The sequence below is a fragment of the Arachis ipaensis genome, chromosome B1, assembly GCF_059453495.1.
Source record: "Arachis ipaensis isolate K30076 ecotype BB chromosome B1, ASM5945349v1, whole genome shotgun sequence".
In the NCBI taxonomy this organism is placed as follows: domain Eukaryota; kingdom Viridiplantae; phylum Streptophyta; class Magnoliopsida; order Fabales; family Fabaceae; genus Arachis; species Arachis ipaensis.
This window is the reverse complement of record NC_142436.1, coordinates 144,484,704-144,506,964: the sequence shown is the minus strand read 5'-3', so window position 1 is coordinate 144,506,964 and position 22,261 is coordinate 144,484,704. Positions and strand designations below refer to the sequence as shown.

At 37.9% G+C, this 22,261-nt stretch overlaps 2 protein-coding genes and 1 long non-coding RNA gene across 3 annotated transcripts; 1 reads left to right on the top strand and 2 right to left on the bottom strand.

Annotated features, from left to right (window-relative positions):
* Positions 1-41: 41 nt before the first annotated feature.
* Positions 42-540, bottom strand: LOC110263488 (uncharacterized). The gene is made up of 2 exons (XM_021104828.2): positions 346-540; positions 42-275 (listed from the first exon to the last, which is right to left on the bottom strand). The coding sequence occupies exons 1-2, from the start codon at positions 538-540 to the stop codon at positions 45-47; spliced, it is 426 nt and encodes a 141-aa protein (XP_020960487.1). The 3' UTR covers positions 42-44.
* Positions 541-1,000: 460 nt separating this feature from the next.
* On the bottom strand, positions 1,001-17,549 carry LOC148578739 (uncharacterized). The gene is made up of 2 exons (XR_015902563.1): positions 17,450-17,549; positions 1,001-1,428 (listed from the first exon to the last, which is right to left on the bottom strand). It is a non-coding gene; the product is annotated as an uncharacterized LOC148578739 (long non-coding RNA).
* LOC107638376 (uncharacterized) lies at positions 2,060-4,490 on the top strand. The gene is made up of 4 exons (XM_088500442.1): positions 2,060-2,217; positions 2,344-2,429; positions 3,578-3,685; positions 4,320-4,490. The coding sequence occupies exons 1-4, from the start codon at positions 2,149-2,151 to the stop codon at positions 4,474-4,476; spliced, it is 420 nt and encodes a 139-aa protein (XP_088356568.1). The 5' UTR covers positions 2,060-2,148; the 3' UTR covers positions 4,477-4,490.
* Positions 17,550-22,261: the final 4,712 nt, after the last annotated feature.

The following is a 22,261-nucleotide window of genomic DNA, read 5'->3' as shown; positions in this document are numbered from 1 at the left end:
AGTTTCATTCATTAATTTGGGAACTGCATTACATTGACATGTTCTCAACCCTTTAATAGCACCAATCCTACAAAAACAACAATTACTAAGAACCCAAATCCAAGAACATGAGTTATGAATTTCAGATTCCTAATGTCTGCCTCCATCTTGCCCATCCGCCATGCAAAGTTCATCTTCCTGTCACCATCATCATCTCTTGCAACAGCTCCTTCAGACAACTCCTCTTGCACAGAATCAGCCCAGACGAATAACCCACACCATGTTTTTCCACTTGTCTGCAACCAACCAAAATAATCAACCGAAAAAATTTTTTCAATCTGCTACAAATTATTAAACTTTACTCACATTATAGTTGGGGCAACCAAAGAAGGGCTTGTTAGGATGCGACTCCGTCCCAGACCACCTTAGCACCGGGCGACAACCACAGCCGCACCAGTCCGGAACCCGTCCATGCCTACTTCGCGTCGTGCTTCTTCTCCAGTTCTCCGTCGACGATGACCGGTTGGAACTTCCTGCAACATGGCTCCCACTTCCTCTCATGGTGGACAGCTATCGGTGTACAGAAGAGATGCAGAAGAAGACGTTGATGAAGAGAACCTCAATGGGAAGGCCAACGAAATTTTAGGGTTTAAAAATGAGGACAGGGACTACATTAGGGAATTTTATACACATTCCACGTCATATGTACACTACGGCGTCCAACGTGGCAGTGGCTGTGCCACATAAGCAACGCCGTCGCTGAGTCACGCCGGAAAATCTTCGAAGGACTATTATGGTGCTCAAATCGGAATCTGGGGGACATAAACAGTGCAATTAGAATCTCAGGGGCAAAATTGGTTCACGGGCTGAATCTGGGGGACCAAAATGGGGATTTAGTCGTACCAAGTCTATTGTCAATTTTATTCTTGCATAAGTGGTTTTGTTGATTGATATTAGTCATCGTTTAAAGTTGTATTAGGCATCGAATTTAAAAGCAATTCAATCAACTTGGCTACCCAAATTGCCATTTAATAGAGATGATAGATGTGCATAAATATTATTTATAGGCTGGTATTTTTACACCTTAAACTAATTACGTTTGACAACGTTGGAAACGGACTGAAATGGACGTGAATCAGCAACACATGGTTCTTGTTTGGATGGTACTGAAAATTTGAAACATGCACCAACACCAACAAGGAACAGGGATCAGCTTTCAACTTGTACCCAAAAAACCGTTCAGATCTCCCAAGAGATTTGGTATCATAATTCATGGTTGTGGGGAAGGCATCATGACCAACCTCCATGTATCTCATCAACTCCCAACAGATTTAAGGGATGATAAGAGGCAACAGTAACATCTAATGTGTGTCGTCCACCCACTCCTGTTGTTTATATTCGACGACTTCATCGTAGGTATCCATGTTGTGACAACCCTTAGCGAAACAACTAGTGGGCAATCAATTTATAATTATAAAGATGGCTAGCAAAATAGTAAAACTACATCCACAAGCTTCGTTGGTGAGACACGTGTTTCTTATGTTATTACAATTCTGTCCTACATATACATTGTTATTTACAACCTCTGTCCTTTTTGTATCTTTTTTTTAACCCATTTGAAGCTGAAAAAGTGAGGGAACTACTTATTTCTCGAATTCTCTCCTGCAATGTTTTGAACTGTTGCAAGGTCCTTTTTTGTCTACGGGATCGAAGGCAGAGGTGGCTTCAGCAATCCCCAAATCACTCTTTCGAGTTCAAATGCTGCTTTGTGATTGGTTTCATGGTATAAACATGGGATTGCCGAGTAATTATCTTGCAGATAATTGTTCTAATTTTTGGTTAATAGGATGAAGGGAAGAAGTTTCAGCAATTTTGAGCGCGAATCTTTCAAAAATTTTCGAATTTCAATCCTTTTGAATCTTTCTCTTTTTTAACTTTCCTCACTATCACTCTCATAATCACTCTCTCTTCCCCTGAAACCCTTTCCCTTTTTCACTCTTCTCTTTTTGTTTTTGGTTCCCCTTTCTCTCTTCTCTGATCTCATTTGATTAGAGTCTTCCCAATTTGTAGGTCAGAGTGATTCCAGAGCAAGATACTATCCCAGAAGAGGTTGCAACCACCGACTAAGAGGGATTTACAGCGACGAGGGTCATACTGAAAAGCCAACCGATGTGGACGGTGGAAGAAGTCAGGAACAGATTTGAGATCGACGTTTGTCTCCTGCTAACAGGAAATGATGGTGAGACTTCTTCTATACGACACATTCATCACTTTCTCCTTTTACCCCTTTTGTTTTTTAGTTTTTTCCACGGTTTTAGTGGATTGTAATGTGAATTTTGTGTTGAAATGTGAAACTGTGTTGTGGTGTTGTGCATTTCTTTGGTTCAGGTCAGGCTTACCCTTCCGAAGCAGTGCGAGCTGAGTCATTTTGAGCATACTTTCCAATATTGGTAAGTGGTAACTAAGAGCTTTGTTACACTCTTCTGCTTCTGTAAGAAAAATTAAGGGGGGGGATATAGAAGGATCTATGTAAAATATTGGCTTGAGAAAAAAATATTTATTTATTTATTATTATTATTATTTGCAGGTTTTATAAGATGAATTGAATTGTTCAGAATGTAATATTAGACTAGGATTTGTTTGCTTTAACGGATAAGGAAATAAATGAAATTATTGAACTTGAGTGAAATGGTGTTGTTCAAATTCAAACAATGAAATGGAGCAAAATCATTTAAAACGACTAGCTCTATTCAAACAATGAAATGGGGCAAAATCATTTAAATTGACTAGCTCCTATGGGATTTGAAACACTGTTGATTCGCTGCTTTTCTGTTTCTGTGATTCTTTTATTAGTCTTTCTGCCTCTCTCTCTTTTTTTTTTGTATGTTCTCATTATTTTCCTTATCTTCCCTTTTAGTGTTTTGATGACTGCAATTAAATTTTGCTAAGAATATATTTTAAACTTAAGTTCAATTTCTAATTGGTTTCATTGAGATGATTACTACTTCTCATACTTGAATTTCATACGTTTTGTATTGCTTTGTGATGCATTCCATTATCACAAATGCACAATCACCAGGACAAATTCACTTTCATTGTTGAAGGGGATTCTTTTTATAAATCTTTCAGCTTATTTTACGAAATTAGAGAATAGGAGTTGAGGGCTGACAAGAAAAAAATTCGAGTAAGTTAACGATGAGAGGGGGAAGAAGAAAGGGACTGTGCTTTCTGTTATAAGTGAAAATTCCTCCAAGAGTATATGAAATATTTGCATAAAGAGAATTGGTTAAATACCCTTCTGAGGAACTTTGTCCTAACTTAATTTTGTATTTTTGTTTGCCAAAGTTTTGAAAATAATAATTCCAAGGATGTTTCAGGTTCATAATGATGATGAGGTAAGGGCATTGTTTATGCTACTCTCCAACTCAAGCAATTGGTACACTCACATTTTATCAATACCCATCTTTCATTTCTCTCTAATTTTTATAAATTTGGTTTCAATTCTTATTTTTATGATGTCGGATACCCTCAAAGTTGGCAGCTTTTTCCTTTTCGCATTTTGCTCACTAACTGTTTGTAATTTTGTTACTTTTGTCAGTGTGTTCAGAACTTCAGATAGTAAAGGAGACATGGGGTTTCAAGTGGGAGACATGCAAGGCACTATACCCGTTACACTTGGGCTCTCGAGACAGCATTCTTTCCTCAGGTAAATTTGAATTTAAATATTTCAAAATGATCAAAGTATTTGGTGGTCTACCGTGAGTTTAAAATTTTGCTATGGATTAATTTCACTTTTTTTTAATTCTTTCCTTATTTTGATTAATACTTTCTTTTCAATGTTTTAGCTTTATATGTCAAATCAGAAATTTATTTAATTTATTTATTTATTTTTTTAACTTAAGATATTTTTCTAATTTTCACTTTTCTTAGTTCTTTTGTATGTGGAGTCTCTCTCCTTTTGCAGTATGATGATAATTCTCCTTTTTTTAGTTATTTGAGTAACATTATGATGAATTTATGATAATTTAGTCCTTGAAATTTCTGTGTGGATTTCATATTGTGGTATGTTGGTTAAAGTGGATTACCTGCTAGAAAAGAATGTAAGATACAAGAGGCTGCAACAACAGATATGCATCTACATTTATATATCTATGTAAGCATACATGCATATATTATATTGTTACTCATTTAGATCAAGTTTTTGTTCTTCGCATTTTAATTACAAGTGATTTTGTTTGTTTATGTTTGCTTTAATAGTCATACTACTATCTCTTTTGCAAATCACTTTTTAGAAAATGTTTTACTAAAGTGATGTTGCAATTGTGTTATCATTGTTGCAGCTTTGTGAACTCGTGTGAATCAACAAAAAGAAGAAGAGTACCCTGTACCAAACATTTATGGCACCGTTTTGAATATGTATCTAGATTCTTAGTCAGTGTGCCATTTATTACTGCTGCAATGGAATTGATGATTGAAAAAAAAAACAGAAAAAAATAAGATCATATTTTAGTTAATCCGTAAGCTCAAGAAATGTAATATAGGAATGTAAGAAAATTTTTGTGCAGAGTAATGCTGTTTGTTTGTTTTAACTATTATTAAAAATCAAATGAAATGTTGTGGTATTTTTTTTTTCTTCTTTCATTGTTTTTAAGGTGTTCATTTTATTTGGCCAAAGAAAGATGGTTTTTCTATCAACTAACTAATTCAATTTTCATGCTTAAAGTTTCTCTTTTTATATAGATGATGCGATTTACTGTTTTATTGTTGTGATTAGTTCCATCAATACCAATAATGAAATGTTTTATTGTTTTGATTAGTTCCTCAATACCAATAATGAAAAATTGTATGTTTTATGCTTTATTTATAGCGTTATCTTGCACAAGTGTTTGCCTTTCAATATCAGCATCCTATCACAATGTTACAATTTAGATATGTTCCCCTTATTTAATGCAAAAATGTTCACTTATATTTTGGAGTACCTATGATCTTCTTGAGGTTGTACAAAATGACAAAATGTCTGACAACGAATGAAATGAAGTAAATTAAGCATTCTAGGAATTTTAAGCATAACTATTAGATATCACATGATGAATATACCATTTTAAGAGGAAAAAAATGATGGGAGTGTGTCAATGTGTGTTCGATACAGTGTTTCAATATGTCCAAATAATTTTAAAATATAATAAAAGAAATTCAATCACCCAAATACTTTCTAATTAACTTAAATTTAACTCAAAAGTTTGGGATTTCTCTCTAAACAAGTATTTATGTTGAATCAATATATTAATTTTAGCCTAAAGGCTAACTAGCTATATATCTTAGTATATTAATATCTTAAATTTGTGGACGAGCTCTGATTTTTTAATGAAAAATTGTCCTTAACTTTTGTTGTTCAAATTCTAATTTCAAAAAGGAAGATCATGTTCAAATTGTGTACTTTTATTTTTATAACCGGGAATATGAATATGAAATATAGCTGAGTTTAAAAGCAACTTAGTGATAAATATGGTGAAATGCATTGTGTATTTGTGTTTTTAACTATTTAATATTGAGTTACATGTGCTGCACGAATGGTATATAATTGTATTTGAAGTTGATAAATCGTAGAATATACCATGGCTTTTCTTTCTTCTCTTTAAAGTTGAGTTTTTCTAAAAAAAAAAATACCATAAATTTAGCCATTATATGATATTTATGCAAAATCAAATGGGCCACAAACAACCACAAATATGCTTCCTGTTCATATCCTGATCCAACACTAGAGCCCAGGTTCAAACACACTAAAAAGCCCAATTCAAAGATTGGCCTTCGCTTCCGACCGACCTCCTCAGAGGAGGTCGGAATTAACACAGACTCCACCTCAAAGAAGTCAGGCTCGAAGGACAGCTGGCAGATCATGCTTATTCAAATAAGTAAGTGCCCCTAAAATCTCTCAACCCACTTTCAAGAGCCATATCTCAACTTCCCTAAGATAAAGGGACGGTTATCCTCCTTAAAAGGTAGAACTACTCAAACGGTGGTTATTGGTTCACCACTATAAATACACTGACACCCCTCAGGTATCTATAAGTTCCAATACTCTCTAAACCTGCTAAAACCCTTTGCTAACTTAGGCATCAGAGTGTCTTTGCAGGTACCACCCCCATACACACAAGTCGAACGGTGGCTCCCAGACGCAAATCAAGTCGGAGATCACCTCATCTAGACGTTTGGGCCAACCTTATCAGTCCAGCCCATTAATCTCTAGTTATCCATCGTAACATTGGTGCCGTTGCTAGGGACCCGAGAGATCAACCAGTAATGGCGGACGAATTCAATGAGGATGGAAATACAACGTCTGATTCTGAGCAAGAGAATCAGGACGCCGCTAATAACGATAGAGCAATAGTCACCCACCAAGGGGCGACTAACTAGCACAAAGAAGGCACCTCAGGAGTGAAAGACCAAAAGGAAAACTCCTCTGAGGGGCGTGAACCAAGAAAGGAAGGGAAACCCCATGCAGCCGACTTCATGAGATTATTCTATGGCCACCAGGGGAGCCTGGAGCAATTGGAGCAAGAGCTGGAGCGATAGCAAGAGGCAGAGAGAAATTTGAGGAACGAGATTGAGCGACGAAAGGAGCTTAAGGAAAAACTCCTAAGACTAGAGTCCGCTCTGAAAGGTTGAAACTCTCACAGTGAGTCAGTGACCGAGAAGACTCTTCCTTGGGAGGAGAAGATCCGTTCAGTGAGGACATAATGAGGGCAAAAGTTTTAAGAAACTTTAAAAGCCCTGATATGGACCTCTACGATGAAACTACTGATCCAAAGCATCATTTAAGCAATTTTAAAAGTCGGATGTACCTAGCTGACGCTTCTGATGCTACTCGCTGCAAGACTTTTCCGACAACCCTGACTAAAGCAGCGATGAAGTGGTTCGATAGCCTCCCCCGAGGTCAGTCAATAGTTTCGACGACCTCTCACAGATGCTTCTCATGTGATTCTCAATCCAAAAGGATAAAGTGAAGCACGCATCGAGCCTCCTGGGAGTAAAACAGGAGGTCAGAGAACCTTTGAGGGACTACATGGAAAGGTTCAACAAAGCGTGTTTGGAAATTCAAGACCTGCCCACGGAGGCAGTGATTATGGGCCTAGTGAATGGACTCCGAGAAGGTCTCTTCTCCCAGTCCATCTCGAAAAGGCAACCGACCTCTCTGAGTGATGTACAAGAGAGAGTTGAAAAGTACATCAACATGGAGTAAAATGCCAGGTTGCGAGAGCCACATTGGCAACCTGGGCCCTCTCACTCATCAAAAGAGAAAGAGAGAACCCAAGAAAAAAGAGGAAATCGGCCCTGAAAGGCCTAGGAAATATCACTCCTATACTCCTCTACGAGTTTTCCTAGTTGACGTCTACAGGGAAATTTGTCATACCGAAAGACTACCTCCCCCTAGGCCCATCAAAAATAAGAAAGGGGGAAGTCGTAGCGACTACTGTGAGTACCATAAACTATATGGTCACTCAACAAATGATTGTTACGACCTAAAAAATGTGATAGAAAAGCTGGCCAGAGAAGGTCGGCTGGATAGATATCTCATGGAAAGGTCGGACCATCACGGCAAGAGAAAGCGAGATGACGAAGACCGAAGAGACCCGCCACCACAGACCCCAGAAGGACATATACACATGATCTCAGGGGGGTTTGCTGGAGGTGGCCTCACAAAGTCATCTTGAAAAAGGCATCTGAAGGAAGTCTACTAAGTCGGGGGCGAAGTCCCCGACCTCCCAACCATCTCTTTCACTAAAGAAGATGGGCAAGGCATAGTTCCCGGACATGACGATCCGGTAGTGGTCACTATGATCCTTGCCAATGCCCATCTACACAGAACCCTGGTAGAGCAGGGGAGCTCGGCCGATATCCTGTTCAAACCAGCGTTTGATAAGTTGGGGTTGGATGAAAAGGAATTAAGAGCTTACCCTGACACCTTATATGGGTTAGGGGATACACTAATAAAGCCACTGAGATTCATATCCCTACACACAACTTTTGGAAAAGGGGCAAAGTCCAAAACTCTTAGCATCGACTTTATAGTCGTTGATGTGGATTCAGTCTACAATGCCCTAATAGGCAGAACAACCCTAAATCGGCTCAGAGTAGTGGTATCTACACCCCACATTTGCATGAAATTCCCAACACCATAGGGAATTGCAACCATTAAGGGAGATCAAAAATTGGCGAGAAAGTGTTATAATGAAAGCCTGAACCTGAGAGGAAAGGGTAAGGAGGTGCACACAATTGAGTTCGGAGGAATCAAGGCTAAAGAAGAGTTGCGACCACAACCCGGGAGAAAAACTGAAGAGATACAGGTCGGAGAAGAGGAAGGAAAAAATACCAACATAGGAGCCAATCTGAAAGAAGATCTGAAGCAGAAGCTTATAAAGTTCCTACAAGAGAATTTCGACCTCTTCGCCTGGAAAGCCTTCGACATGCCAGGGATAGATTCCGAACTTATGTCGCATAAGCTATCAGTATACGCCGGATCACGACCTGTTCAACAAAGAAGACGGAAGCTCGGACCTGAATGGGCCCAAGTGGTGGAAGAGCAAGTACAAGCCCTCCTAGAAGCCGACTTCATCAAAGAGGTTAAATATCTGGCGTGGCTGGCAAATGTGGTGCTGGTCAAAAAGCAAAACGGCAAGTGGAGGATGTGCGTCGATTACACCGACCTGAACAAGGTGTGTCCTAAAGACCTATATCCACTTCTAAACATTGATGCCTTTGTAGACTCCAGCTCGGGGTATCAATACTTGTCATTTATGGATGCGTACTCGGGGTATAATCAAATTTCGATGTATAAGGCGGATCAAGAAAAAAACATCTTTCAAGACCTATTGCTATGTGGTCATGCCTTTTGGGTTAAAAAATGTAGGAGCCACATACCAAAGGCTGATGAATAAGGTGTTTGCATCTCACATTGGGAGTTTAATGGAAGTCTATGTAGACGACATACTAGTAAAAACCAAGGATGAGGCCGACCTCTTGACCGACCTCTCGCAAGTCTTCAACACCATTAGGATGCATGGGATGAGACTGAATCCTGCAAAATGCACCTTCGCGGTGGAGGCAGAAAAATTTTTGGGATTTATGCTTACACAAAGGGGGATTGAAGCAAACCCCGACAAGTGCAAAGCAGCCCTAGAAATGAAAAATTCGACTTGCTTAAGGGAGGTCCAGCAGTTTAATGGCCGACTTGCAGCTCTCTCCAGGTTCTTGGCGGGATCAGCATTAAGATCCCTACCACTATTCTCTCTACTAAGAAAAGCATGCCAGTTCGAATGGATTCCTGAGTGCGAAGAAGCATTCCGGGAGTTCAAAAGATTTTTAAGCCAACCTCCCATTCTGACCCGACCTAAGGTTGGGAAAGAACTTGTCCTGTATTTGTTTGTAGCAGACAAAGCTGTAGCATCAGCTCTAATACGAGAAGACGAGGTCGGGCAGCATCCTGTGTACTTCACCAGTAAAGTCCTACAAGGCCCTGAGTTAAGGTATCAAAAACTTGAAAAGTTTGCGAACTCCTTAATTATAGCCTCTCGAAGGTTACAGCCTTACTTTCAAGCACACACAATAAGAGTTCGAACGAACCAACCCATGAAGCAAATCCTTCAGAAAATGGATATTGCGGGTAGAATGGTTCAATGGGCCATAGAGCTATCCGAGTTCGACCTTAAGTACGAAACTCGGACAGTAATTAAAGCTTAATACCTAACCGACTTCGTGGCAGAATATGCAGGAGATCAAGGGAAAACCTCCACGGCATGGGAGCTATACGTGGATGGATCCTCCAACAAAGTCGGAAGCGGCGCAGGCATAATATTTGTCAACCAAGAGGGAAATCAAGTAGAAGTCTCCCTCAAATTTGAATTTCCAACTTCTAGCAATCAGGCAGAGTATGAAGCCTTGATTGCAGGGTTAAAGCTGGTCGAGAAAGTCGGAGCGACCAAAGTAGTCGTGTTCAGCGACTCTCAGGTGGTGACCTCCCAAATAAATAGAGAGTATCAGGCTAAAGACCCCGATATGAAGAGGTACTTAGACAAAATCTTGGAGTATCTTAGGCGTTTTGCAGAGACCGAGGTCAAACACATAACTCGAGATCTCAACAGCAGAGCAGACGCCTTCTCCAAACTAGCAAGTACCAAGCCAGGAGGGAATAATAGAAGCCTGATCCAAAAAACTCTCCAAGAACCCTCGGTTACAAAAACAGAGGGCAAACAAGACGTCCTTGAAGTATCCGAATTGGACTTCGGATGGATGAACCCGCTAATTGAATACATGAAATTCGACATCCTACCCAAAGAGGAAAAAGAGGCCAAGAAAATTCGGAGGGAAGCACAAATCTACACTTTGGTGAAAAATATCCTCTATAAAAGAGGAATATCCACACCACTATTGAAGTGCGTTCCGACTTCAAGGACGATAGAAGTACTGGAGTAAGTCCACAATGGTATCTGCAGAAATCATCTCGGAGCAAGGTCGTTGGCTAGAAAAGTCATTCGAGCCGGGTTCTATTGGCCGACCTTGCAGAAAGATGCGATCGATTTCGTAAAGAGGTGTCAACCATGCCAAATGTATGCAAACTTCCACGTCGCTCCCTCCGAGGAGCTCATTAGCATAACTTCTCCATGGCCTTTTGCAAAGTGGGGATTGGACCTATTAGGACCCTTTCCCCAAGTTCCTGGACAAATAAGGTACCTAATAGTGGGAGTAGACTACTTCACGAAATGGATCGAAGCAGAACCATTGGCCACATCGCCGCTCAGAGAAGTCGGAAATTCCTTTACAAAAACATCATCACAAGGTATGGAGTCCCCCACTCCATTACCACTGATAATGGAACTCAGTTCACAGACTTCACCTTTAGAAACCTGGTAGCCAGTATGAAGATCAAGCATCAGTTCACTTCAGTAGAACACCCACAAGCAAATGGGCAAGCTGAGGCAGCTAACAAAGTCATACTGGCTGGGTTGAAGAAAAGGTTGCATGATGCAAAAGGAGCATGGGCTGAGAAACTCCCTTAAGTACTATGGGTATATCGGACTACACCTCAGTCTGCCACAAGGGAAACACCCTTCCGACTTGCTTATGGCATAGAAGCCATGATACCAATTGAAATCAATGAGCAAAGTCAAAGGGTGAGCTTCTACGATGAGGTTGGCAACGTACAGGGGCACAAAGAAGAACTCGAGCTACTCCGCAAAGTCCGAGAATAAGCCCAGATAAGAGAAGCAACGCTAAAGCAAAGGATGACAAAGAGATACAACAAGAAAGTCATTCGAAGAAGCTTTGCCCCATATGACTTGGTCTTGATCAGAAATGACATCGGAGTCAACAAGTCGGGGGTAGAAAAGCTCGCTGCTAATTGGAAAGGGTCATATAAGATAAGTGAAGTCTTAGGAAAGGGATACTACAAGGTAACCGACTTGAGCAGTACCGAGCTACCTAGGTCGTGGCATGCTTGTAATATGAAAAGGTACTATAGTTAAAAGTGAACTCCACTCTCTGATGTACTCTTTTTCCTGACTTCATGGTTTTTTTCCCGAAAAGAAGGGTTTTCTTGAAGGGGTTTTAACGAGGCATCAAAGTGGAGGCTAAGGGGCAACAATTTTTAACTCCTTAGTAGCAAAAAGTACATTCGTCAATAAAAAAAGATCTTTTTCTGCATCTCTTTATAAATTCCAATAGTTATTATCATTTTCCTACGAAACGTGCCGACTTAAGCTCGATAAAACGTGAAAATCTCATCCCAACCTACGTGGTCGGTAGGATAAAATGACGAGGTACAAGTCGGTGTAAAGAGGTTACACGGTCGATCGCAGTAACTCGGAATCCCAAAACCTAAAACAACTACCTAGTCGGAGGAACCGAGAAAATAGAAATGCATCGCAAAAATAACCTAAGTTACAGAAAACTCAATAAACGAAAATTGGGTACAAGGAATACAAAAAAAGGACAAGAAAAACCATCAAAAATCAATAGCAGAAGCTGTCTTGAGTCTTTGGAAAACCTAAGACAATTTAGACAAAACACAGCCTGCCCAGATAAAAAGGTTTTTTTCCAAAAACAAAAATATCAAAAGGGTTTTTCATAAAAAACCTAACAAGGAAAAAATTGCAGAAAGCATGCATACGACAATTAATCTTAAAACCCGTTATTTAAAAAAGGGGGCAGGAATTAAAACATTTTTTGTTAACGGCCATAAAAGGCCAAGAAAAGTCAGGAGCAACCACCACAAAAATAACAAAAATAAAAATTATTCAAAAGGGGCCCACAAGCCGGGCCCCCAAAATAGCTCGAATCAATTAGAAGGAAAATCAAGGGTCACCAGAAGGAAGAGAGGTCGGATCAGCGGCAGGGGAGGACGGAGCAGTCTCTTCGGTAGCAGGGGTCGGAACATCTGAAGACGTCGGTTGAGATCCTTCCAGTTGATCCTCACGAGGAGGAGGTTCTACAAATCTTTGGCCACAAGTCTTCATCTCAGAATCCGTCTCAGGTCGGAGAGGAAAAATGATAGCCCCGTCCATAACAATCTTATCAGGATCAAGAAGGGAGACATCCAGGCCAGGAGCAATAACTCCGACTTGCTCTTTAAAAATTCTCCAGGCCTCCTCCGAGCCCTCCGCCACGGAGTCCTTTAAATCCTGATAAGCCTCCCGACCTTTCTTCAGCTCCCCCTGGAGATTAATGTTCTCGGAAAAGACCCTCACATAATTCTGCTCCACCTTCTCCTTCAGGCCCTCCGCCATTGCACACTGGGCCATCAACTTCTTCTCCCTCTCCTGAAGTCGGGACCTCTCCTCCTTTAAACTAGCAACTTCCTCCTGGAGCCTCTTCTCTTCCTCTTGATAAAGAAAAATCCTCCCCTCTAGCTCTTCAACTTTTTTGGTAGAACCCAAAGAGCTAAGGGGAGTCTTCTCAAAAATATCAAGAAGTTTTTTGCATACCCCAGTAGCCTGAACACTCCCCTGAACTAGGATATTAAGATGGTTTCGAACGGAAGCATCATCCATATTAATATGAGTATGGGGAAAGATGTGATTCCGAATGAAGTGGGGACCATCAAAATTCCTAGAAGAAGAGCCTGACCCCGAGGTCTTACGCTTTTTCTTCTCAGGTTCAGGGGAAGCTCGGGCATGGAGGATGGGAGGAGGAAGAGAAGAGGCAGAAGCAGAAGTTACCATAATAAGGTGAGAAGAGGTCCCCAAATCACATGGAGGAGGAGGAGGAGGAGGTGGTGGAGGAGGAGGAGGAGGAGGAAGAAGAGTATCGGCAGCCCTCGCGGCATCAACCCGTGCCCGCGACCTTTTCTTGGCATCTTGAACCTTCTGGTAGGAGGTGCTGGAGCCTTTCTTCACCATCTCTGAAAAGAAGAAAACAAAAGGGTTAGACTACAAGTCGGAAGCTAATCTACAACAAAGAAAGACTACCTAGTTGGATCCGTACAAAACTCGAAGAGCCCAATAGAAAATTCTTTGTATCCAAATTAGGGGACCTCCCCCAAGCAACTCGGAAAAACTTTACAACAACCTCTTCTACTTCATCCAAATCTTCCAGACCGTATTTTTTGACAGGAGAGGCCTCAAACCAATAGAGAGGAAATCGGAGGTTGGAGTTCTCATCAAGAAAAAATGGATGGTGATGCTCTACCGCTTGAACTTTAAAGAAAAAATTTTTGAAGTCATGGAAGGAATCGTCAAAAATGTAGAAGACTTTCTGACCTTCAATGGCCCGGAAAGAGATCCACTGCTGCTTATTATTCTGCCCACTGAAGGGCTTGGTCATATGAAAAAGATAAAAGAAAATCTTTAAAGTTGTTGGAAAATCTAATTCTCGGCTAACAAGTTGATAAATTTTCATGAAACCCCAAGAGTTGGGGTGAAGTTGGGTGGGAGCAACTCGGAAACGGTTCAGAACCTCTATCTCAAAGTCAGAAAAGGGCAGAAAAACCCCCAGACGGGTAAAGAGACTCTCATACATAAAAAAGAAATGAGGGTCAGCATCGGCAGCCTTCCCAAAACAAACCCGGTCTTCAGGACCCGGGGCAATCAACTCATACTTAGGCTCATCATCATCAGAGCTACAGATCCTATGGTGGGTGCGGATGTCGGTGATGTAGTCTGTGTCTACTAGGGGTTCCTCTCCAAGAACAGTAACGTCTACCCACTCAGAAACGTGAGAAGTCATCTTTTCCAATTAAAAAAATAGGAGAAAAAGCGACAAAGACCTACAAAGAAAAATGAAAAAGATCATACAGAGAACCTCTAAAAGACGAAACAGCCTCTCTCAAGGGCATGAAAACAAAAATGGCTAGACCAACGTACTCACTGACAGCATGCAAAATCTCCTCTAAACGCGCAAAAGGTATCAAACGTAAATGATAAAAGGAGAAGGATAGAGACTAACCTTTTGTTAATGAGTGCGAAGAGAAGCAGAGGTAACAACTGTCATAGCAAGAAGGAACGCTAAAGAGCTTTCTCTTTGAGAAAATAAGGATTCTGGGTAAGAGATTACAGAAAATGAAAGAAGATGAAGAAACGAGAGGGAAAAGTATTTATAAACACGCCAGGAGCATAAGGGTAACTCAACGCGATCATTAAAGAAACGCGCTGTTACCAATATAACTGCCCCCACGTGTAAATACAAAACCCATAACAGACGCGACGTTTGATTAGACGCGACTGTTGAGAAATTTGAATCACGTCGGTTTCTGCATCACGTCGGCTACAAGCCCGAGTTCAAATACTCGAGTCCAGCTCATAATTAAAAGAGATCGGACTCGAGTAGGGAAACTGTTCATACTCTGGTCCAACACTAGGGCCCAGGTCCAAGCACACCAAAAGGCCCAATCCAAAGATTGGCCTTCGCTTCCGACCGACCTCCTCAGAGGAGGTCAGAATTAACACAGACTCCACCTCAAAGATGTCGGGCTCGAAGGACAGCTGGCAGATCATGCTTATTCAAATAAGTAACTGCCCCTAAAATCTCGCAACCCACTTCCAGGAGCCATATCTCAACTTCCTTAAGATAAAGGGACGGTTATCCTCCTTAAAAGGTGGAACTACTCCAACGGTGGTTATTGGTTCACCACTATAAATACACTGACACCCCTCAGGTATCTCTAAGTTCCAATACTCTCTAAACCTGCTAAAACCTTTTGCTAACTTAGGCATCGGAGTGTCTTTGCAGGTACCACCCCTATACACACAAGTCGGACGGTGGCTCCCAAACGCGAATCAAGTTGGAGATCACCTCCTCTAGACGTTTGGGCCAACCTTATCAGTCCAGCCTATTAATCTCCAGTTACCCATTGTAACACTTCCAAAGCAAAAAATTTAACTGTTTTAAAATGCTTATATTGTAATATAGTAACTAATTGCTGGAGCGATAAAATAATTGACGAGAAACTCTTATTTCGATTATGAATTTATAAATGCATGTGGTGATTTTACTGCATTAATAAAATTTATCATGAAAGCTATTTTGCTAGATCTTTTGAGTAGTCTTTTTTTAAATTATCTGATGGGTAAAATAATACTTGCTCCACTAAATATAATCACCATTCTAGAAAAAGAAATTTATATTAACATAAGAATTTATATTAACATATTTTTTCCTTGCTTATTTATGTTGATTTTTAATATTATTTATATTTTTTCTTTATAAACCTTGGATTTACGACTTAGCCAGTAGTAAAATATTTTTGATAAATAGTAAACAAGAAAAATTGGACGACAAAAAAAATTAAAAGGGAAATAACCAGTTTGGTTAAGCCAGCCGTGGTTGTTTGGTTAGAGAAAAAGGATAAAGTTAAAAGATTAAATGGTAAAATTTTGTTACAGAAAGAACAAATTAAAAAAAAAAAACTTTGTTACGTTTTGGAGGTAAAAGTGGCACGAATGTGAATGTAAGAAATGATATTAATTTAGTAAGATTAGTTTTTTATTTGTTTTTTTTTATATCCTTTTTTATTGATATCATTGCTGAGTTTTTATTTGTTGTTTTTGTTTGATGGACAAGCTAAAGGAGAAGGATAGCTTCTTTTTTATAAATTTCTTTTTTAAGTGTTAGTTATTTAACCCAATATGTTAAGTCTATAACTTCGTCCCTAATAAAATCAATGTGATTGATGGAATCATTTATAAAAAAAAAGTTAACATTGTTAAATTTCATATATTTCTTGATTTCACGTTTTATTAATATTTGTCATGCTAATAAGTGTGACTTAGTTTTATTTTTGAAATTGTAATATGCTTGATGACATATTGAAAATGTATATTAATAAATTAATATTTTACTAAAAATACTTATCATTTTTATTTTTTTAAAGTTTTACTACGGAATAGAATTTATCTTTATTATTATATTAAAGTTAATACAAATTTTTTGTACATTAAATTTAAGTCATATTTTTTTTTAATGATGTCATCTCATTAATTTTGATTACTTGACAAAATTTAAAAATTAATCAATTAACTTTTAGTCAAATTTTTTAAAAAATTAACACCATAACTCCTATAATTAATTGATTTATTACATATTATTATTCAAAGAAAATATAAAATATTAATTAAATGTAGATTCAAAATTAAATTAAAAAGTTTAGATCAAAGTGCTACAGTTTTTGTGTTATTTGATAGAGAAGTAAAAAATTATTAAACTCAATTGTTTTAAATCTAATTTCATTCTAAAACAGTAACGACACTGAAGCACCATTTCAATTAAAAAATTTATACCAATTATATTTGAAGTCAAAGTAAATAATTTTAGTTTTAAAAAATAATATATTGTTCCCAAGATATTTGTCAACAAAAAAATGTTAACATTCAACCTCTATTGCAACAAATAAAATAAATAATACTATAAAAAATTTATTTACTCAAAATATTCATTTATATTATTTATTGATTATAGGAACTAACTTCACCAACACTAATATCATGATAACTAAATAATATACCAATCAAAAGATTAAGAAAAAAGAAAAATAAACGAATCCAAGAAAAAGATAAATAAAAAAAGACAATAAAAAATGCATATATGTCAACAAGTAAAAAAAAAACGTCTTAACAAGAACATATGATAGAAAGAAAAAAGAAACAACTTTAACAATAACTAAAAATAAAAAAAAGAAGATAAATACCATATAAAAAAACTAAGTCTATTAATTAAAATAAATACAAAAAACTTTTGTAGAACAACTATTGTATTATAAAATATTTCATTAAAAAATATATCAAATTTAATATCAATTTGTGTATATTTTAATTAATATTTAAATAATATAATATTAATTAAAATATATTTTATATTTTTATTAATTTACCGTCCCGCGCATCACGCAGTCTTACTCTAGTACAATTGAAAATTGGTCAGGAAAAGGGGCAAAAAAGAAAAAAAATTTCTCATTCTTCCCAAGAGAATTAAGAGAGTCAAGTACCTTAGCTCATGCCAAAAGATGGTCGCTTTATCATGTAGGAAGGGACGAAGAGGTGAAATGAAGGTATCTCTCACATGAAGGTGTCGAGATGGCGATTTCGCCTTCTCTTCTAGCCAAGTTGTAAACCCCGATTAATTAATAGATAATTAGTCAGTAAATTGGTTTTTAATAAGGAAGATTAGAAATGCGAATATTATATCAAATTAGAATAGAGCTCATCGAAACGAGAATTTTGACACTAATTTTGAAAAAAACGATCCAAAATTGAACTAAATGAGCCGAACTGGTTGAACCGGACCCGAATCGGGCTGTCGGTCCAACCGGACCAACACATTAAAAGAGCCCGAAAGCCCCTTTCTTCTTCATTTCACCTGCAGTAGCGTGAAATGCTTCCAGGGAAGAGAGAAAGCTCCCGAAACCCTTACGTTAACTTTTAACTCCCGTAACTTTTCCGTCTGAGCTCCGATGGCCGCACCGTTTGCGGCCACGCGTTCACCGCGTCGAGCTCTACGTTTCTACTAGAAAAATTTCATAGGTAACTCGTTATTTTACATTCAGCCTTCATTTCCCCCAATTTTTGAATTTTAAGAAGAAAAGTTGAATTTCTTTGATTTCTGATGTTTTAGGATCCAATTAGCTTGAGAAAAATGTTCACTCTTGCTTATGTGAAGCTTGGGTAAGGTGAGGATATGATAATTCCATTTTAATTTCATTGAATTTGAGCTTTGAGCATTAAATTGGATATATATGTGTTATGAATGTGTATTAGGTTGTAAATAAATAATTGGAGTTTGAAATTGTGAATACTGAAACTTGGAGGAAGCCGATTAGTTGAATTTTGAAGGGCTACCTTGGTTTTGAATAAATAGCTTTGGTCGTTACGTGAAAATCGGCCAAGGTATGGTTTAGGTTTCTTGCATTTAATATATAATGTTCTGTGAAAACTTAGGCTACATGACCATAGGATAAGCTGAATTTGTAACGGAATGGTATGGTGCTTAGTATACTTGATATTTATGATGTGGTTTGATTGTGTAATAGAGATGGTTGTTGTGTGAACATTTTAATGAGATATGGCTAAGTTGATGATCTTATAGGTTATATGCATAATGGTTGAAGGCTTGATGGTATATATATATATATATATAGTATTGATGGTTGGTGGTTGATGAATGGTGTAAGTATTGTTGAATTTGTTATTGACATGAGTTGTTGGAGTTGGCAAGGTTAGAAAGGAATGGAATGGAAGTTTGGAATGTAAATGAGTTTTAAGAGGTTTTGCAAAATTGATTTTTGGCCGAACTTCGGTGAGGTATAACTTAGCCTTCGGACCCTCAATTTGCTTCTAACTTATTTTGAAATGAAAATTGGGTTCGTAATGTTTATGCCACTCGAAGAACGGGTGAAAAATGTTGTAAAACGAAGAAGTTATAAGGATTGGAAGATTGTAATATAAACTGCCCTGTTTTCAGGTTCCTGCCACTGCTGCATCACTACTGCATCTGCCTCATATTTTTTTAAAGGACGTACGCCCATGCGTACGCGTGACGCGTACGCGTGGAGTGGATTTTCGGCGATGCGTACGTGACGAGTCCCACGGGTGCGCGTAAGGAGTAAACAGGCATGTCCACGCGCACGCGTGACAAGAAGTTTACACCCACGCACACGCATGACAAAGGGACGCGCGCGCGAGCTGCAGTTTTACATTTCCACGCGCACGCGTGAGTCACGCGTACGCGTGGATCCTATTTCAGGAAACATGATTTTTAATGTTTTAAACTAAATTTGAAACCTCTAAACATCTATTTCCATTCCTTTAGTCATGAATATTTAGTGTTAAACTTAATAATCAGATGAAGCTAGGAAATGAGGATAACTTGAAGGTGAAGTAAAGTTGAAAAGTGATGAATTGTTTATGATATGTTATGGATGAGTCATATATGATATTTGATTGGATGTTCTGATGAAAGATTATGTATGAAATTTGGCTTGAATGATTTAATGATCTGAGATACGAGATTCCCTGGATAAAGTGTCGTGGCTTGCCACCACGTGTACCAGGTTGGAAAACTCGACACTCTGTTGATCCTACGACGTAAGTGTGACTGGGCACTATATAAATTCCCGGGAATGTTACCCCCATTGAGCAATACTAATTATTTGAGATAAAGTTATGCATAGACTCTTGGGAATACACGTCGGGGGACAGTCTAAGTACAATTCAGACTTGTCGGGTTGGCTAGATAACCGACAGATGAGCCTCATTAGCCATAAGACAGGCATGCATCATATGCATAATACTTGAATTACTTGCTTGCACTTTAATTGGGTGTGCCTATATGTACCTGCCATGTTAAATATGTATTTGTTACCTGTAGTAATTGTAATCTTCTTGTGCTTGTCTTTATCTGTTTATTTGTCTGTGAAAATGCATGATGGAGTTAGAGGTATGGAGGAATGACAGTATGGGACTTAGATTTAAAGTTAAGTTAAGTTAGGTTTAAATATTCTTAGAAAACCACCTTTTATGGCTTCTGTTTAATACTTTAAGCTCTATAATCTGAGTGTCGGCGTTCTAGGATTGCCTCTGGCATTCCCAGGACCTTATATATTATGTGTGTGACACATTTACCATACTGAGAACCTTCGGTTCTCATTCCATACTATGTTGTTATTTTTCAGATGCAGGTCGAGAGGCATCTCGTTAGGCGTCTAGACTCTTGAAGCGGAGTGGTTACTGGGTTATTTTGTTATGCTATATATATATATATATACACTTAGCTTTCTCTCCACATAACTTATTCTTTTTTATCCTCTTAGAGGTTTATGGAGAGGCAGGATTGTGTATATATACTTGTGGGTTTTGGATATGTGTGTATATATGTGTAAATATTCTCCGACCAGACTTGACTTCGCAGGCTGAGTTAGGAGCTTGTTATTTTGTATCCTTGGTACTCTATTCCTACTTCTATTATCTTATGTTTAGTAGTTATGGTTTTTCTTAGCACACAAGTTAACTCGTTCCTTGAGCGTTGCGCTTTTATTTCGCGATTTTTATTTCCCCTATTGTTTAAGGTTCCTAGCATATTATAATTCTTCTGCTATTATATGTACTCATTTTATTTTAAAGGTCGTAATACCACACCATCTTCGTTTTACGACTTAAGCATAAAGTTTAGTGTGGTAGGGTGTTACACAAGTGATGAACTATGAGGTGGCCACATGAACAATGACAGTTGGATCTGGGTCTCCTAAGAGAGCTTGTAGCTCCCTCATTAACCATGGCTCAATTCGTTGTAGAATGTCTCTTTTAACAGCATTTCTTGTTCCATTCTAAAAATTTACAGATTGAATGACTCATATTGAGGGTTTAAATAGAAATAGGATAATTGGTTACAGATTATTGTTGCAACTAAGAATTGAAAATGAGAAAGAAGAAAAAGACAAGTATACCCCGATGGAAAGGAACAAGTTGCATGGATCGCAGCCTTTGCATCCTCGCTCAAGACAACTTAGGGTTGCATAATCAGGTTGCAACCTTTGATTGTATTGCTACAAAACCCAAATTCCCAAATCATATCAACCAATCTTCCAACACACTCAATTAAATTATTGTTTACATACCTAGCACGCCATTGAAGCTTCCTCTGAGCAACAACATCTGTACTCACAAGTCCAGCACGCCCAAACGATCTTCTCTGGGGCAATGCCCTCCTTCGTCTATTATTCACCACTACCCTCGCCCCTACCAAACAAATAAGAAACCCTAAATCCTTATATTTTCATCACTAAATACAAATTACAAGCTAAACAAAACACAACCACTAATGCTATAGTTATAGGCAACACTCTACTTATTCTAACTTTATTCCTGAGTTTTTGCATTTTCCTTGGAATCATGGAAAAGCTTTCATGACTCTCCCTTTTAACTACAGTGATTGTCAACCCATCTTATTTCTTTTAGTTAACGATCTTGCAAGACCTTCCTAACCTTCTTCAATCTCATCCACCCACATAAAATATTTGCAGTCTCTTATTTGAAAAATCAAAATACCCACACTCATCCAACTGTCAATGAAAATTAAAAAAAAAGGAACCGTCACACAAAAAAAGAGAAAAAAAGAAAAACGCTAAGCTATTACTTTTCAGAGAGGACATCAGATGAACCATTTATTTGAGTTTGTTACTATGCCAGATTCTATTAACGCAACCTCCAGTCCACATATGAATTTCCCGTAAAGCTTCTTTTCCTTCTTCTCTAAATTCGAAGCATTGCTGCAATTTACAATGTTAAATCTGCGCAGAGATATGACCATGGGTTAGGGAATTTTTTTTTGTCAGTGTTTGTATTTGAGAAAGAAACGAAATGAAATGATTTCAATTTCTGGATTAGTGTAAACAATTGAGAAGAAAGAAAGAAGAAAGGCATATTAAGGTTTCAATTTTTGTAGAAATATACATTGAATTACACGTAAATAAGTTTAGAGTGATTTTGTTACCACATAGATTTAGATATTAACAGACTAAATTTGTAACCAACAATCAAAGTACTTTTAACACACGAAGATCATTTTTCATTATTATAGGGTAAGTTTTTTTTTTTCTATAAATATATTTGTTAATATTTATATTTTTTATGAGTATAAATGATCATTTACTTAAACTAATTGGTTTTAACAGTCACCAAAAAAAAAAAAACTAATTGATTTTAACTATTATTTAATTATTAATATTTAAAAATATAAAATAAAATACGTTGATGGATTATTAAATTAAGATTAATCTAACATTTCTTTTTTAACTATTAGATCG

Coding starts and splice junctions, on each gene's coding strand:
- LOC110263488 (XM_021104828.2), bottom strand. CDS start 540: ATGAGAGGAAGTGGGAGCCATGTTGCAGGAAGTTCCAACCGGTCATCG. Junction 276..345: donor TTGGTTGCCCCAACTATAAT/GTGAGTAAAGTT, acceptor GGTTGGTTGCAG/ACAAGTGGAAAAACATGGTG.
- LOC107638376 (XM_088500442.1), top strand. CDS start 2,149: ATGTGGACGGTGGAAGAAGTCAGGAACAGATTTGAGATCGACGTTTGT. Junction 2,218..2,343: donor TCCTGCTAACAGGAAATGAT/GGTGAGACTTCT, acceptor AACTGTGTTGTG/GTGTTGTGCATTTCTTTGGT. Junction 3,686..4,319: donor AGACAGCATTCTTTCCTCAG/GTAAATTTGAAT, acceptor TCATTGTTGCAG/CTTTGTGAACTCGTGTGAAT.